Source organism: Ricinus communis, chromosome 9 (genome assembly GCF_019578655.1).
Source record: "Ricinus communis isolate WT05 ecotype wild-type chromosome 9, ASM1957865v1, whole genome shotgun sequence".
Lineage (NCBI taxonomy): Eukaryota > Viridiplantae > Streptophyta > Magnoliopsida > Malpighiales > Euphorbiaceae > Ricinus > Ricinus communis.
Genome location: NC_063264.1, coordinates 1,063,878 through 1,081,605, shown reverse-complemented (window position 1 = coordinate 1,081,605; position 17,728 = coordinate 1,063,878). Strand labels below are relative to the sequence as shown.

The 17,728-nt window shown below is 32.5% G+C and overlaps 3 protein-coding genes and 1 pseudogene across 5 annotated transcripts; 2 read left to right on the top strand and 2 right to left on the bottom strand.

Annotated features, from left to right (window-relative positions):
- The first annotated feature begins 3,406 nt into the window (after nt 1-3,406).
- LOC8258825 (GDSL esterase/lipase At4g16230) lies at nt 3,407-6,023 on the top strand. Of its 3 annotated transcripts, XR_007217263.1 has the most exons (6): nt 3,651-4,062; nt 4,128-4,258; nt 4,380-4,625; nt 4,715-4,970; nt 5,098-5,394; nt 5,813-6,023. XR_007217263.1 is itself a non-coding variant. In XM_015719211.3 (5 exons), exons 1-5 carry the CDS (start codon nt 3,813-3,815, stop codon nt 5,319-5,321), a joined length of 1,053 nt encoding a protein of 350 aa, XP_015574697.1. In that variant the 5' UTR covers nt 3,407-3,812; the 3' UTR covers nt 5,322-6,023. The 3 variants fall into 3 exon arrangements, 2 of the variants coding, with proteins under 2 accessions (XP_015574697.1, XP_002519235.1); XM_015719211.3 differs by having other exon boundaries at nt 3,407-4,062; nt 4,434-4,625; nt 5,098-6,023; XM_002519189.4 differs by having other exon boundaries at nt 3,652-4,062; nt 5,098-6,023.
- A 4,413-nt stretch (nt 6,024-10,436) lies between these two features.
- On the top strand, nt 10,437-12,872 carry LOC8258826 (probable enoyl-CoA hydratase 1, peroxisomal). The gene is made up of 3 exons (XM_002519190.4): nt 10,437-11,021; nt 11,740-12,022; nt 12,508-12,872. The coding sequence occupies exons 1-3, from the start codon at nt 10,612-10,614 to the stop codon at nt 12,610-12,612; spliced, it is 798 nt and encodes a 265-aa protein (XP_002519236.1). The 5' UTR covers nt 10,437-10,611; the 3' UTR covers nt 12,613-12,872.
- A 488-nt stretch (nt 12,873-13,360) lies between these two features.
- LOC112534851 lies at nt 13,361-14,152 on the bottom strand (annotated as a pseudogene).
- A 1,338-nt stretch (nt 14,153-15,490) lies between these two features.
- Nucleotides 15,491-16,382, bottom strand: LOC8258828 (major allergen Pru ar 1). Its single transcript, XM_002519192.3, has 2 exons — nt 16,105-16,382; nt 15,491-15,983 (listed from the first exon to the last, which is right to left on the bottom strand). The coding sequence occupies exons 1-2, from the start codon at nt 16,280-16,282 to the stop codon at nt 15,688-15,690; spliced, it is 474 nt and encodes a 157-aa protein (XP_002519238.1). The 5' UTR covers nt 16,283-16,382; the 3' UTR covers nt 15,491-15,687.
- Nucleotides 16,383-17,728: the final 1,346 nt, after the last annotated feature.

The window sequence follows — 17,728 nt, the reverse complement described above, 5'->3', positions numbered from 1 at the left end:
ATTGCGCCATTGCATTAGCATGTTTATTGTTGAAGGTTCTCATCCTTTTACTATTGTGGAAGAAAAGGGTTTTAGGCGCATGTTGTGTAAGGCGTGTCTTCAATTTAGAGCATATAGTAGGCATACTCTAAAAAGAGACATTCTTTCTTTGTATGTGAAAGAAAGGGATAACCTTAGAGAAATGATTTTCAATGCTCCTGGTAAAATTTATTTGACAACTGATAATTGGAAGAGTCAACATACAAAAATTGAGTATATTTGCATTACTGCTCATTTTATTGATGATAAGTGGAAACTACAAAAGAGAATTTTGAGATTTAGAGTATTAGTTCCACCTTATGATGGCCTGTGCATAGCTGATGAGATTGACTTATTTTTATCTCAATGGAATTTGAAGCATAAAATATTTTCAATCACTACTGATAATGCTTCTTACAATGATACTATGATTTCTATCCTTAATGGTCATCTCGCAACAAAAGAGTTTCTTGTATGTAATGGCGAATTTTTTCAAATCCGTTGTTGTGCTCATATTTTAAACTTAATCATACAATCAGGTTTGGATAGTATCAGTGATATTATTAATAAGATCAGAGAAATTATGAAGTATATTGATAAATCACAGATACGTAGAAAAAAGTTTTTTGATGTTGCAAAGAAAAATTTTCACTTAGATGTTAGGAGAAGATTTAGGTATGATTGTCCTACGAGATGGAATTCGACTTATACAATGCTTGATAATACTCTTTACTACAAGAATGTGTTTGATTATTTTGGGACTAGAAGTCATGTACTTAGATCTTATGAAATCTCAGAAATTGAATGGAAATATATTTCTATGATTCATAAATTTTTGAAGGTGTTTTATGAAGTGACAATTATGACTACCCTTCATAAGTTGTTTGACGAGTATAGACAAGAAACTAGTTCTAGTGTTGGAACTTCAAATGAGGAACCATCAAGTGGTGGCAATTTTGTTAGTGACATGAGGGATGAGCAATTTGAAGATTACAAAGAATTTTTGGGTGAAACAACTACCATACATGGTAAGTCACAATTAGATCTTTATTTTGAGGAACCAACTCATAATTTGACTGAAGATTTGGATGTTTTGGAGTTTTGGAATAAAAGTTCAATGAGATATCCCGAACTCTCAAAAATGGCACGCGATGTTTTATCAATTCCAGTTACAAGTGTTGCTTCAGAATCCGCTTTTAGTATTGAAAATAAGATCATTACCGCTTCTAGAAGTTCTCTTAATTCTAAGACGGTTCAAGCTTTAAATTGTCTTAAGGATTGGATTCGTGCGGAAGATAATAAAAGTTGTTTATTTATAATTCAATCTATTTTCTGAATTTTATTTTCAAAAATAAGTTTTATAATTGACTAATTTTTATTTTGTAAATTTTGTCTAGGTGATTTTACACCCAAATTTGAATCCGATAGCTCAAGTGAGGATGATATTAGTGATATTGATGGCAAAGAAGAAACTGAAATTATGGATTTTTAGGTAAGTTTATTATTTATATATTGATTTAGCTTACTAGTTATTTTTATTTATATAAAATACTTATTAATTTAAATATTTTTTGTTTTGTAGGAAATGTGAATTTGCCTTGAAGGAGCTTTATCTATATTATTGTGCTTTTATTTCAGTTTTTTGAGTTTTATTTAGATAGTTAAAAATATTAATTGATGTTTGTATCTTTATTATCATGATGAACATGATTATTGGATTTAAATTTTGAATATTTGTGTTGAAATTGGAATGAAATTTTGAATATTTATGTTGAATTGTTGATCGGGCCGGGTCAGGTCCGACCCGAACCCGCACAGACCCGACCTCTTTTTACAGGTTTAACAATTGGTCGGGCCAAGCCAGACCGGGCCGGGCTTTTTAAAAATTTTCGGGCTCGGACTTGGGCTCAGAGATATTAAAAATTTTTCGGGTCTGGGCGGGCTCGGATTGTCCAAAATCAAGTCAGGACCGGCCCATAAACAGGTCTAATGGTCGCCCAAAACAAATGTCACCTATTAATTTTAGGAAACTTCTGAATTCTTGAATTGTCCAAAGAAAAGGCAAAAATGCAATTCCATTATAAAAGAAGAAAACAAGTCTCTGTTAATGTTACTGTTGAATGAAGAGGGCATTGCAGTCTTCAGCCAAGCTGTAATGTTGCTTGAAAAGAAAAAATGGAATAAAACTAAAAGAATTATCTGCTGCTTGCTCTACTTGTTTAATTAAGGTTACAACCATTTTTCTGTAGAAAGGATGCATTGCTAAGGACTAGATTCTCCAAAACATACGCTTTTCTTTTTTTTTAATATGTTCTCTTCATATCAGAAGGTCTTAAAATTTATATGATTTTGCTGTCTGACACAGAAAGCATAGTAAAATGTGTTTCACAGGCTTTGAAATGTCAGATTCTGAGTACTGCCGCATTGCAGGATGCCACAGAGACTCATTCCGTCTAACTGAAATGTTCTGACATAATCATAACGAAACATTTGATGAATGATAATCTAAACTATATTTCACCAATGACTGTAAGATAGCTTCTGAATTCTTCAGCTGCTCATTCCAATAGGCATAATTTGACCAAATGTTTTTGCAGCCTAAAACTACATATCCCCTAATATTCAATAGTAACCTTCCTCATGTTAAATACAATCAGCTGACTTTTAACACTTCTCACTAAGTTAATTCAACTCAACTGACGTCTGGGTTTGCATCATTAAATGAATGATTCCACCTAGCAAAACAAATAAATTGCATAGGTATATTGAAAATTTAAAATGCACTCCTCAAATAAGGTACATTTTTAAGTGTAACAAAAATAAAATAAAATAAAGAAAGTAATAGATAGAGATATAACTGGTGCTTGGTTCACAATCCTGTACTCATTTACTTTCATTCCGAAAAATAGTAGTACAACAAATGGCCTATTCCTTCATCTAATTTCTTGGATTTTAGTGCTTTCTTGTGTGGAAGGAAATTCTATGGCATTAATGAAGGGCAAGTTGCCGATCCAAGTGACTGCAATAAATTGAGAAACATGGTGCAGTTGAAATTTGGACAACATAGCACTTGCAGGGAAATTAATAGTCTAATGTGCCTTGAGATAAGTATGGGTTCACTAATAATCACTATGCTTTGCTTTCTGGTATTTTCCCAATGCTCACAGATTTGGTGGTCACGTTTTGCAGGGAATTCAATGTAATGCAGACTTTTTGGTCTATATAAATAGCTTACAGTTATACCCATTCTCTTCTGCTCTTCAGGTTTTTATCCATTTACTTTCTTAGACAGGTATTTTATTAATGTTTGTAGGCCAAATCAATTTCCTCACATGCAATTCTTGGAGCTCAGACTTTTCTATGTTATTTCTGAGAGTAGATTAAGTTGCAAGGACTGTTGTAATGCTTGTTATTAGCAACAGGCTTAATGATTTGTTAGTATTTAAGTTAATATGCACTATACTTCCCAGCTGATCAGTACTGTAAAACTAGAGAGCCAATGTAAAAAGAAGAATACCATTAAAATTAGTACAACATAGGTTTCTATAGGGAATGGCCTACAGCACATGTTTAACAGGGTCGATTTCATTTTTCTAATTTATTGAGGCGGTTGGTAGTTGCGAAATTTGCGTCGACCTTATAGAAGCATCTAAGGAACTAAAAGAAAATACCAGCACGTTCTTAAATAGTTCTTGCTTTTAGATATTGCTTCTTTGCTCTTGGATATTGAACAAGGGACCCTCAAGATTGGGCAGAAAGCATATTTTAATTGCTTTCTCTTCTTTCTGTATGCAATGAGTATCCTCCCAAACAGCAGAAGGGTCATAGGGATTGTGTCTCGAGTATTGATGATCCTGGTTTTGTCGGACATGTACGTTGCATTCAATATTCCTGCCAATTTTGTATTCGGCGACTCACTAGTTGATGCTGGAAACAACAACTATATAGTATCTCTCTCGAAAGCTAATTATGTACCGAACGGAATTGATTTTGGAAGGCCAACCGGACGATACACCAATGGCAGAACCATTGTTGACATAATAGGTATGTTCTTTTCTTCTCTCTTTTTCTGCATGGTAGTACCCTGCATAAGATTTTCTGTCTCACAGGCCAGGAATTCGGTTTCCAAGATTTCACTCCTCCTTACTTGGCTCCCAGCACAGTAGGATCTGTGGTTCTGATGGGTGTCAATTATGCTTCCGGTGGAGGAGGAATTCTTAATTACACTGGCAAGGTTTTTGTAAGTTCTGAAAGCCTTCGAACTAGTATCATTGCTTAAAACAGGATTGGATATTCCTTTGGAAGTGGATAAACTAGCTTGATTCGTATTTGCTATTGATCATAGATGTTTTTATCGGTAGGGTGGTCGAATCAACTTGGACGCGCAAATTGATAATTTCGCAAACACTGGACAGGATATAATCTCAAGCATCGGTGGTCCTGCAGCCCTAAATCTGTTTCAAAAATCTCTCTTCTCGGTTACAATTGGCTCAAATGATTTCATTAATAACTACTTTACGCCAGTCATCTCTGCTCTCGAGCGAAAATTAATACCTCCAGAAGTGTTTGTTGGCACCGTGATAGCAAGATTCAGACTACAACTTACGGTATAATATTTGCTCGTATTCTGTCTCTTCTCATCTTTATTAGTGCAATCCAAATGCTACAAGCAACTTCTTTGTCCGAACTATTGCAGAGACTCTACGATTTGGGTGCCAGGAAGGTTGTTGTAGTGAACGTGGGTCCTATCGGATGCATACCATATGAAAGAGATACGCATCCATCTGCAGGAGATAACTGCGTTAGTCTTCCGAATCAGATAGCCCAGCTATACAATGCAGAACTGAAAAGCCTTGTCTCGGAGCTTAGCACAGGCTTGAAGGGATCATCTTTCATTTATGCAGATGTTTATCGCATTGTAGATGACATACTACACAACTACAGCTCATATGGTACTTTTCTTTTTTCAGTTAATTGACTTTGATCAGGGTTCTAACTCCTAGTCCTGAAATCCACCGTCAGTAGTTTGCATCATCGTTTATGAATTCTGACAACAGAAACATTTTCATGAAATTGCAGGTTTTGAGAATGCAAATGCATCATGCTGCCATTTGGCAGGAAAATATGGTGGTCTAGTACCGTGTGGTCCTACGTCTAAAATTTGTGCAGACAGATCCAAGTACGTGTTCTGGGATCCATACCATCCTTCTGATGCAGCTAATGTGGTAATTGCGAAGCGACTAATAGACGGCGATTTGAATGACATTTCACCTATGAACATTCGTGAACTCTTCTTAGTTTGATCTACCAATTTCAAGTTGGGCAAGTACAAGATTTCCCACGCAGGAAGTTATCAGGAATTCTTACTTCTTATTGGTAATTGATGATAGAATATAATTGAATTAAACTCTGATGATATATCCTATTTCAGGAGTTGAGACTCCTATTTTCCGGAAAATCATTAATAACTCATACATTTTCAGTGCATCCAATCATGCCTGTTCTTATTACGCCAAATAAGATTATCTTTCTCAACGACTTTGAACAACAAAGTATTTAGTTCCTATCCTTGTCACGAATACATATCAATCAAACTGATTTGGATATTTCTTGCTCTTGTTAGATCTGTTGTCCATATGTTAGGCGTTGAATCTGACCATCTGAATCATGTGTTTCTTGATTTTTTTTTTTTTGTTTTTTTTTTAGTGTTGTTTTCTTTCGTTGGAAGGATTAGACTGATTTGATTGCAAATTTATTTTGGTTTTGACATTGAATTCCTTCTTTTTGTTGGGAGAATTGGACCGGTTGGTGTTAGGGATCAAGAAGTGACATGAGATGGGCAACGAAGGGTTTGGGGGACGATGCAGTGACAGTGATGGTTGATGAAAAGCAATGTAAACAGGGAGAAGAGAGTTTTGTCTTCTTAATTCTAATTTTTTTTTAAAAATGATTAAATTAATATAAGAAATAAATAACTTTAACATCATTTTAAAGTATTTTATGAAGAGTGAATTACACGTTAAAATATATTTAATTTAAAATAACTTTTAAATTGAAAATTATGAATATATTTATTAAAAAGTTAAATTCGGTTTATTTGATTCAGCACAAACTAAAAGGATAATAACTCTTTTATCTCTCAATATTTAATTAAATTGGCTAATTGGCATTTGCTTTTCTTATTATTGAAGCAATAATTATTTAATTTGGTATAAATTTGAGCAATAAATTAATTTCATATGATTATAATGGAATTGAGCCGAGTCAATCTCCAACTTAATCATTGCTCATTGAATTGAAATCACTCAATATTTTCATATCAGATAAATTAATAATTTAATTAAAAAGAATTCTTATGATGCAATATCTTTCTGAAAGAAAAGTAAAATATAGTTAAAAAAAATTACGATTACTTTTAAACTTTTTTGTTCATACGGTTTCTTTTCATAATTTTGTGAAAAAAAAAATACCAAAAATATATTTACAATATTATCCGAACGATATTTCAAAAGAAAATTGTAGTATTGAGATTTCAGTTTTTATTTTATATCTTTTTTATTTTTTTAAATTTCGTAAGAAAAAAACTAAAAAGATATCTAAAATATATTAAAAGAAAAATATAATACCGAAAGGATATTATTTTTATTTTGAATTACTGTGAATCCAGTATTTCTTTTTAAAGTTTCTGTTAGCAAAAAATACTAAAAATATATTTAAAAGATATCAAAAGTTTATTAATTTTAACTTGTATTGTTATAAATTTATCTTTTAGAATTTTATTTGAAAAAATATATTAAAAATATATTTATAAAATACTAAAAAATATTATTTTAATTCATATTACTATAGAATCAGTCAAATGAGAAAAATTTATCGTCTTTATTTTATATTTTTATATTTAATATTCATGAGTTAAATAATATTACACGTTTTTTTATAGCAACTGTCACGACCCCACTCGAGGGCCCGTGACCGGCACTAGGAAATGGGTAGGCTTAAGGCCACCGAATCCCGTAGTAAGCCAAACACTCACTAACTCAATCAAATCTCATCTCAAATTAATATTATTAAAGCCACAAATTATCTTAATAGTTACATTTTACATAATTATTTCGGTCTGCCAGAAAAATTAGGCGAGACCCGAAACTACAGAAAATTACCACTGATATCCCTACTATTACTACTGTGGAGGATCTAAGATTTTTACAATTTAACATACCAAATCAAACACCACCCGATGATGAAGGAGTCGGGTTACTGAATAAGAGTCGCGGGAAAACTAACAGTCATGAATCTGAAAAACAGTAAATGGAGACTGTCAGTCTCGAGAGTGAGCTAAAATCATATATCTAAAACAGTTTCAAACATCTCAATATTTAATTTTTAAAATAATTAATAAGTTATGCTAACCATACGTGTTATGCCATGCTTACCTAAAAATAATTCCACATGTAACGGGACGGAGTACTTCAGTAGAACCCTAATCCCAACTCTAACATCTCGATTTATTTCAACACTTATGTCTCGACTAACCTCAACTCTAACATCTCAATCTCTCATTCCAACAGGACTGGTGCCCAGAGAGCAAGCTCGATCATGGACCTTACCTCCAGTTCGATCACTTAACTCTCAGCCTTAGCCTTTCGGCTCTCTTATCCAATAAGACTGGCGCCCAGAGAGCAAGCTCAATCAGAGACCTTACCTCCAGTCTGGTCACTTAAGTATCCAAATATGTCAGCGCCCAGAGAGCAATGCTCGACCAAGAACCTTTACTTCGGCAACCACACTCAACTAAGCCCAGAGAGCGATGCTCGACCAGGGCAGGTCCTAATCTTTCTTTCTTAAAATTTTACCTATTTACCCTTTCCCTATCTCTCTCAGATTTATATTGGAACACTCATCCAACTCTTATGTTCTACTGTTGTCCCGTCCCGAGTTATCATGCAATATTAAAATTGGTGATAAAGAAAGAACATATTTAAATAGTAATTAAAAAGCATCATGCATATAATAATAATTAAATGAATAATTGAAATTGCAAATGAACAATCACAGTAGCAAATCAAATTTTATGCATGACACGTGCATAAGCGATATATGACTTTATCTCACAGGTTTGGCGACCTCCTAACTCTCGGTTGGAGTAAGCCGAACAGAAGATCATCTAATCACGGAAAATAATTTATCAAAACGCGGAAACAATTAACCATTAATTCTAGGCCTAGATTCTTAGGACTGACTGTCTAAGAATCTCGACTCGGGATAATTCTACTGAAAATCTGGCAGAACCTCCCCTACAATATGGACATTACCCCCCGTAAAAATGGGTCCAGGACTTGCCAGAAAAACACTTCAAATACTTAACAATTCAAAAAACGGGAGTTGGGTCCCCAAACTTCACTATTTTTCCAACTCCGCCACACAGCACAAAATACGAGGCAGGCAAACTGACAGATAATTATTTTTGACTCACAAATATTAAATACTCAACACAAAACAATAAGCACAATTCTAAATCAAAGGATTTCCAAGATCAACGGGCCAGAGAAAATTACCGAGACGCTCGATCGCTCGGTCGACTCGTCTCCGGCCGCCGGAGTCCGATCGACGATCCGAACACACCTCGGACTCACAACGAAGCGTTGATGATGATCCCCGCTTCTGATTTTCTGATTTGACACCCGATCGTCCGAAGATATTTGTAAACGATCTCGGCCGTTGATTCACAAACGAAGCCCGATCGCCACGAAACTGGTGCCATTGCGAAGCTTAAGCTGAGGAAAGTTGGGATACATCCTCCGCCGGAGCTCGCCGAAAAAGCCGAAAAATGCGGCTGCCTCCACTACGCTGGAACTCTCTCCTCCGGCCACCAAAAGGAAGCTCTTTTCGAGGAGAGTCGATCGCCACCGAGATCGGTCGGAAAGGCCGCCAGAAACGGCCGAAAACATGCCTGGAAGCCGCTGCCACACTTCCTCCGGCCACGCCGCCGTCGCACTGACGCCCGCTTTAAGATCGCGCCCATCGGCTCTCTCTCTCTCTTCCCGGTGCCCCGCTTCTCTCTCCCCGATGCCTCTCTTCTTCCTTTCTTCAATATCGACTTTTGACCCCTAAACTTTTCCTTATTATAATTTGGTCCCTCAACTTTCTTAATTACTTACAATTCCATCCAGAAAAAATCTCATTTAACCCCTAAACTTTCCTTTATCCTTCCAATTAAGCCCTTAACTAATTAATTTTGGTCAAATTAGAATTATTGAAAATATACAATTACATAAATACCCCTGACCGACATATTTATTTACAAAAATACCAAACTCGCAAATTTTCATTAAAATCCCATAAAAATAAAATTATACTTTCAATCCTTATTCTGAAATAAATTTCCAATTTAGTGCTAACACAAAATTAATTTAAATAATAAATTTTCAACTTAAAATTTAATACCACTAATTAATTAAAATACCAATTTCTCCAAAATTCTTTTATAAAAAAATCATTTACAATTTCTTCCAAAATTTTCCAATATATAATTTTATTTATATAAATATACATTTCAAAAAAATTTGAATAACCAAATAAAAATATAATTTATTCCTCAAATAATTTATTTAATTAACTCCTTAAAAATCAAACTAATTGGATATGGAAAATAACTCATTTATTTGTCTAACATTAAAATTCAAAATTTGTATTTAAATCATTCCAATTAAACTGAATAAAAATAAAGCTAAAATTAACTTAAATAAAAACTCATTATTAAATATATAAAAATTTTGGGTATTACAGCAACTATTGTATTTTGATAATATGTAGATGTATCTTTTAAAAAAATATCATAACAATATCAATTGTAGTTTAAAATAAAAAATAAAATTTAAATAAAATTTAAAAATATATTTAACAATAATATAAATATATTAAAAATTTTAATAAAATACCAAATAAATATTATAATACAATTTTGAAAATAATAGTATAAATAGTTTTTCTGAAAAAAAAGAAGTTAAAAAGTAACTTTGAAAAGAAAATCGTAAAAAGACTATAAGAAAATATTTTTAGCGCTTTTTTTTATAATCCTTTAAAAATCCATTTAGTTAAGTTTAAGCAAATTTGATGGGTGAAAATTAAAATAAATTATATATCCATTTACTTTAAATAAAACACTTATCTAAAAATAGTCTAAAATCATGCTTATATAAAATTATAGCACAATTTATTTGGTGTTTATATTTTCTTTAAAAACATGCAAAATTTATATATAATAAATTATTGACATATTGATTTTTAAATTTATATAAACCGGCTTATAATACTAACCAATGGGATTTTGTCTAAACGAATTATTCAAAACAGTGGTCCAGTCCTATTGTTCCCTGGTTAAAACGACAAACGACACATGGATGATCTTATCTTTCATCTTAAGCCCCGCACTGGACCGCCGCCAAATCAAACGTCGTCGATAAGGCATGCAATTGACGCCCATTTCAATACACCCGCAATCCTCCATAAGAAACGCAAAATTCCATTGCCAGAAAACGCAAAATTTCCCGCTCTCAAAGTGAATTAAGAAAAAGGAAAAAAGAAACCGAAATAATGGCTCAACCCGGAGCAGCAACCCTGATTCTCGTATCCCGAGACAAAAATGGCGTCGCAAAAATCACGATAAACCGTCCTAAATCCCTTAATTCCTTGACAAAGTCCATGATGACGCGTATGGCTAAGGAGATCAAAGCCTTGGCTCTTGATGACTCGGTGCGGGTTATTATTTTAACAGGATCGGGTCGGGCGTTCTGTTCGGGGGTTGATTTGACCTCTGCTGAGGATGTTTTTAAGGGAGATGTGAAGGATGTGGAGTCCGACCCGGTTGCGCAGATGGAACTTTGTCAAAAACCTATTATCGGTGCGATTAATGGATTTGCTGTAACTGCCGGGTTTGAAATTGCACTTGCTTGTGATATTCTGGTTGCTGCTAAAGGTGCCAAATTTATGGATACTCATGCCAGGTTTGTGTTACTTTTTTTTTTTTTAAATTACTTTTTTGGGGGGCATACTTTAGCTTCAAATTCAGTGTCTTTTTGCACAAACTGTGACGGATTTGGAATTTGAATGGTCTAACTTCCATTGAAATACTAAATTTTTTTGGGGCTTTGTAGCAAAATTTTTACTTTGATTGATTTTGTTAACTTTAATTCATACCAAACGATCATTGTCAATGCTGCTAACTAATTAATAAGGTTCCGTGGTTATATTAATGATGTAGTTTGAAGATTGAGATTGTATAATTTATATGAATTTAATTACACACTGATTTTGTTATTAGTTAAATAAGCCCTAAGATTGAACTCAAAAACTCACATCCTACAGCGTAGTATATAATACCATGAAGCTAAAAACTTATTGGTTACCCTATCCGCTGTAAAATTTAGTTTACTTTCCTTTTCTAATTGTTACTAGTTTAGTATAAATATTATAAAATCTAATTAATTTTTATATGTTTCATTTTGAAATTGTAGTTTTTATGAAAAGCATAATAAGAAATGTTTATAAAAAAAATTAATAACATTGAATAAGAAAATTGTGTTTTTTAATTCACATGTAAAATGAAAGTGACTATCATATTGGGATGGAGGGAATATTCCATACTTATTAATATCAGGATTTTGGATTTTGTGTAGTGGATAAGTATTTATTCTTGTTTTAACATATTAATTGCTGTAGCAGGTTTGGTATATTTCCATCATGGGGTCTTTCACAGAAGCTTCCGCGGATAATAGGAGCTGGTAGGGCTCGTGAAGCATCATTAACAGCGATGCCAATAAATGCAGAGCAGGCTGAGAAGTGGGGCTTGGTTAACTATGTTGTCGAAGAGAGTGAACTATTAACGAAAGCTGAAGAGATTGCACAAGCTATAATTAAAAACAATCAAGATTTGGTACGGAGATATAAGTCTGTCATAAATGATGGCTTGAAAATGGACCTGGGTCATGCTCTTTCTTTAGAAAAGGTACTTATCTATTACGTACCTGGGATATTAATGACATATGTGAACCAACAGAGATGATACTTCCTGTGGCTTATATTAATTCCTGTTTTTTTGGTTCTCCACTATTTGAAAGACTCGCTATATGTTGCCTTCGCTAGTTTACAGGTTCAGCAATGTTTGTTGTTGCTTGTTTTAACTCTGTTCTTGGTGATCCATTATTTGACTGACTTACTGCTATTTCTGTAAATTGGGCGGGGAGATTGAAGATAGAAACCAAGGCCTTTTATATATTGATTTAGCGACTCATTTCCTTTGATATTTTCATTACTTAGTTCTGACTTAGATCTCTCCATTTTCATTAGTCGACTCTTAAGCATTTTCACTAGTTAAGAAGTATAGTAATTTTACCTTCTTGAGTTGATTGTTTTCAGTTTTGATGCTTTAGTTATACTGTTAAAATTTTAAGTGTTTAACCTTTTGTACTTGTGTTTTAAATGGTATATCAGGAGAGGGCACATGACTATTACAATGGAATGACAAAGGAGCAGTTTAAGAAAATGCAGGAGTTTATAGCTGGTCGGAGTGCAAAGAAACCTTCATCCAAGTTATAGGTTTTGTTGGTTTATAAATCTTTTTAGTTGTAAAAATAAACATGCCTTTACCCAATAAATAAATATAACAGGTTTGCTGTCCCTGGGAAAATGATATCAATAAATTTTGGGAATGCAAGAAGATTTGTGCTTTCGTTTTGTTGTGGTATGTAAAAGTATTTTTTGTTTCTTTTTTTTTATTTACAAAAAGACAACACTTTGTAGAATTGGGGATAAAGGGAATGGAAACGTTATATGAATTATAATACCAGCTTGTTCTATCTGAGGTTATCATTATATGAATGAACTATTGATTTTTTGAAACTTGCTTCTTTCTGTTTCTTCCGTTGGAGTCCTGACGTTTGGTTGATCACCTTACCTTTGGTTGATTGTCCTTTTCATGCTCTTTTGTTTCAATAGAAATGGAAATTGGCATTAAGAGTGGCTCAACGCCTAAAAAGGGTATAACAAAAATTACAAAAAGCTTGGGTTTAGCAAAACAACAAGTGTCAGGATCAAATGTCAAAGCCATAAAAATTCTGTGTATGGCTAGTTCATTAACTTGTTTAGCACCTTCAGTAATCTCCTCAAGAAAAATTTCCCAAGGGACTGCTTCTTTGTTATTGTTGCAGCTGTCAACTAGAATTTGAAGAGTCAGATTCGCAATTCACCAACTGTGAGAGAAAACGAAGAATTTAAAAATTTAAAAATTTTGGCCGGTCATGCTAAAAATCTGATAATATCTTAGGAAGAATCAAAGAATCCATCATTTTAAGTAGAAGTGCATTTATTTTGATATTGAGTTCACACTTCTTAATTAATCTATTGATATAACACAAACCAATTATTTAATACAACTCCAAACTTTAATTATCGGGTCAATAGCGGTTTGACCTTTCACTCGAAAAAAAATATATAAGTAAATATAAAAACCAGTTATTAACTTCAAGATTAAACATCAGAATTTGCCAAGACATAAGCTTCAATAGCATTAAATATACCAAAGGCCTTCTCTGCTCCAGCCTTGATTCTTTCTTCGTTGAGCTCATGACCCTCTTTTGGATAGTACTTGCTAATGCTTTTGATAATGGATCCTCCGTCAGAAGAAGCTACTACTTTAATTTCATAATAAGTCTTCTTTAATTCATCCATCCATGGCTCGCCTCCAATAACACTGTAGCAGTGTGTGAAGTTGTCTTTATTCGTTGATTCAACTTTGGTTTTAATATGTTTAATCTCACTACCTTCCTGCAACCCATGATAGAGCATATAATTCATTCAAATATTATAATTGCTTTTAAAGTTATTAATTTTAGCAATGCACCTATATATAGCACTAAAGATATAAAACAATTAAAGCTAACATTCGGTAAAGGTAGTCTTCTTGATTGGGAATAAGAGTGTCAGATTCAAGGATAAAAGCTTTAAATGTTTTTGGCTTGTGAGATTGAAGTGGTAATTTCCTTCTCAAAAGTCACAACACCCATGGTGGCTTTAGTAAAAGATCAAGCGAAGGGAATGAACAAGAAACAGGGTTGAAAGGTTTGGAGAACGTATATGGAAGTGAGGTGTGGCAAAATGCAAGAGCTAAGGGGAAGTATTAATAGAACGGGAGCCACGGTTTGTTGTCAAACTATTCCCTGTAGAGAGATCATGAATAAAATTAAAAGGTGGGTTGCTGATATACGTTAATTAATATGATTCGTTTACCTTCTAGAAATAGTCCCTTTTGACAGCATCATGAAGAATGGTAACATTAATTAATTAATTTATTTTCTGAACCTGTATTCTAAATAAGTGGTAATAGAAATGAATAATACATTTACATGGAATTGAATGGTCTTACTGCATATAGCAATTCACGACGGATTTATTTTGCCAAAGAAATAAAAAGGAAAAGAATAGCTTATAGCATTTCAGTCACTCATTTTGCCTAAGTATTAACAGTTTATAGCATTTCAAATCTCCCCTGTTGTATTTTCTGAATGAATTCATGTTGTCATTTAAGTAAAACATCTTACTTGCCTAGTTTCTTTGGACTATTATTTTAATAAGAATGGAAACCATTATTAATAAGAAGCCACCCTCTTTTGTGATTAGAATTAACTTTAAAGATGATTAAATTTTATGTTTTATCTAGCGAGAGAAAGATAACCAGACAAGATTATGTAACAAAAAGTGACAGAACTAAACTATGCTATCCTAATTACTATGAAAACATGATCGGTTTTCTTTTTTCCATGGTCAATGCGGGCTGCTTATTTTGTCGGAAATCGGCATTCAAGACCAGTTCGAAACATATTCCAATATTTGATCGATACTAGGTTTGAATCGGCATTATTGTAAGGGCTAATTGACATGGTCGTATTTTTTAAATTTTGTTTCGTGTTTCAATTATATTTCTTTTAGGGTACATAATAAATACTCTCTTGTATTTTATTTTTTTTAATTATATTTTTTATTTTTAATTGGTTATAATAAATATCCCTTCTATTCATTTTGTCAATAATTAACTAGTTCATGGATTATTTTTTAAAAATAAAAATTCTATTTGGTTTATAAAATTATGCATTTTAGTTAAACTAAAAAAAAATATGTTTAATACACTTTGAAAAAAAAATTGATACATAAAGTCAGATTAAATAAATTTTTCACTGAATCATAATAGATTTACTTTTATATATAATTCTTTAAACAAATGGAATTTTTAAAGATTGATTTATTTACATATAAAATCGACTTATGAAATTCTAAACAAATGAAATTCTAGAATTTTGAGTTCTTAAATTATTCCATTTACTAGTTATTTGTTGATAAAAATAAATAGAGAAAATATTTAGTTTAACAAAATAAAAAGGAAAAAAAATATAATAGCGTAAAATTGAAAATACAGAATAACTAAACAAAGGAAATTACGAAATATTTATTGTGAACTTGGATTTATACTCTATAATTAGAGCATAAACCAACCGGTCAATACAAGTATAGAATTTTAAATTTTTATTGTGAAGCCAAAGTAAAGAAAAATAAATATTACACAATAAATAAAAGAAAACATGAAAACTAATTCTTCACTTCAAGTTGGACAGATTCAAATTAACAAGCATCAGGATTTGCCAAGACATAAGCTTCAACGGCCTTAAACATGCCGAAGGCCTTCTCTGCTCCAGCCTTGACTCTTTCTTCATTGATCTCACAACCTTCTTTAGGATAGTACTTGCTGATGCTTTTGACAATGGATCCTCCATCAGAAGAAGCCACTATTTTAATTTCATAAGAAGTCTTCTCTAATCCATCCATCCATGGCTCACCTCCAATGACACTATAGCAGTGTGTGAAATTATCTTTGTCTGTTGCTTCAATTCTGGTTTTAATATACTTAACTTCACCACCTAAAAAATATGAAAAAACACATTAATTATCTAAATATTAATTTTCTTTTTTATTTATCAATTTAAACAATGCATGTATATCTAACAATGAATATATGACTTTTGAATAATTATATCTAACCTTCAGCAAAGGAAGTCTTCTTAATAGTTCCTGGTCCGCCATTTCCTTCAAGGAACTCTATACTAACTTGAGGCAAAACTTTGGGGATTAGAGTGTCAGATTCAAGGATAAAGGCCTTGAACATTTTGGCCTGTGGGATTGAAGTTGTAATTTCCTTCTCAAAAGTCACAACACCCATGATGGCCTCTGGTAAAAGATGAAGTGCAGGGGAATGAATAAGGAAGAGAATATAAAGATTTGTAGAATGTATATGGAAGTGAGGTGTGGCAAAATACAAGAGCAAAGGAAAGTATTTATAGAATGGGTGTCATGATTTCTTGTCAAGATATTTCCTGTAGAGGGGCAAACGAATTTGCTGAAAGGTCATAGAAATCAAGCTGAAGCTTGAGAATGAATTAAATAAAAAAGCTGGTGTGCTAATATATATTAATACGATTTGTTGAACTTCTAGATTCGGTCACTTTTGACAGCATTAAAGAATATATGTTTTCTTTTTTTTCTTTTAAACCAGTATTCTAAAGAAAAATTGGCAATAGAAATTAAGGGTATGGCCATTTACAGTACTCTAAACATTAGTTTGTCAATTATATATCTGGACTCTTCTGTGTAGCAATTGTTGTTTGTTTTTGTTTCTTTTATGGTTAATAGGAGCAGATAGGCTTCACAATCTCGTAATTAATTTATAGAATACAACTCAATTAGCTAACATTTCTTTTAATTTATTCCGTTAAAAGAAAAGAATTTTATAAAATTGTATTTATTATTTTATTAATATATTCGGTTGAAAGAAATTATATAATTAATACGACTGCTGAGAAGATGTTATTCGAGTTAAAATACTCACATGTATATATTAAAAGTATTCTTTTTATCGTTTTGTTAAAAGGAAATTATTTACTTTGAATCATTGTATATGCTATGGCCTTTGCTTAAGTTTTAAATATGCGATATTAATCTATGGTAGTCGTTCTAGTTCAGTCTTCTCCTCTATTTTCTGAATGAATTCATGTTGAATTTTGGGCTCTAGCTAAGTAAAAGATGTTACTTACCTTGGGTTGTACTATCAATACAAAAAGATTTTATTAAATTAAAAGGGTCAAAGCTAATAAGAAGTCATTTTCATCTGTGATTAAAATTAAGCCCTTTGAAGCTAAGTATCATGTTATACTTAGAAATATGATTAAGCATTTGTCATCCTACTTAATGTGATAGGTCTTTTCCATGGTCAATCTAGGTTGCTTATTTCGAAGGAGGTTTAAAATTCTTTACGATTTAGTAAAAATGTAAGTAATACTGGAATAATAGTCAAGTGTCTTTCTTTTTTGAAAATTCAAAAATTGTGGCAATCAAATCTATAGACAGTTTTATTAATGGATAGCCCAAATTATTCCTTAATCTGATTACTTGAAGAAAATGCATCCCTCCTCCCAGAGTCGAACATTTTTATTCAGTAGTTATTTTTCCTTTTCATTCTTTCTTCTGTCATAGAAATGAATATATTTGGTGAATGGGTGTTTCTTGTCCGATTATACCTGTTACATGCTCCCATAATTGGCTAGTTACGAGTCATGCTTGGTTGATTGCAATGGATAACCATAGAGTTTTGTTGTTTTTTTTTTAACAA

Bases quoted from the DNA above. Each gene is read 5' to 3' on its own strand.
- LOC8258828 (XM_002519192.3), bottom strand. From the start codon at position 16,282: ATGGGTGTTGTGACTTTTGAGAAGGAAATTACAACTTCAATCCCACAG. The intron at 15,984-16,104 runs GTTAGATATAAT...CATATTTTTTAG, and splicing joins GAAGACTTCCTTTGCTGAAG to GTGGTGAAGTTAAGTATATT.
- LOC8258825 (XM_002519189.4), top strand. From the start codon at position 3,813: ATGAGTATCCTCCCAAACAGCAGAAGGGTCATAGGGATTGTGTCTCGA. The intron at 4,626-4,714 runs GTATAATATTTG...GAACTATTGCAG, and splicing joins GATTCAGACTACAACTTACG to AGACTCTACGATTTGGGTGC. The intron at 4,971-5,097 runs GTACTTTTCTTT...ATGAAATTGCAG, and splicing joins ACACAACTACAGCTCATATG to GTTTTGAGAATGCAAATGCA.
- LOC8258826 (XM_002519190.4), top strand. From the start codon at position 10,612: ATGGCTCAACCCGGAGCAGCAACCCTGATTCTCGTATCCCGAGACAAA. The intron at 11,022-11,739 runs GTTTGTGTTACT...TTGCTGTAGCAG, and splicing joins TTTATGGATACTCATGCCAG to GTTTGGTATATTTCCATCAT. The intron at 12,023-12,507 runs GTACTTATCTAT...ATGGTATATCAG, and splicing joins ATGCTCTTTCTTTAGAAAAG to GAGAGGGCACATGACTATTA.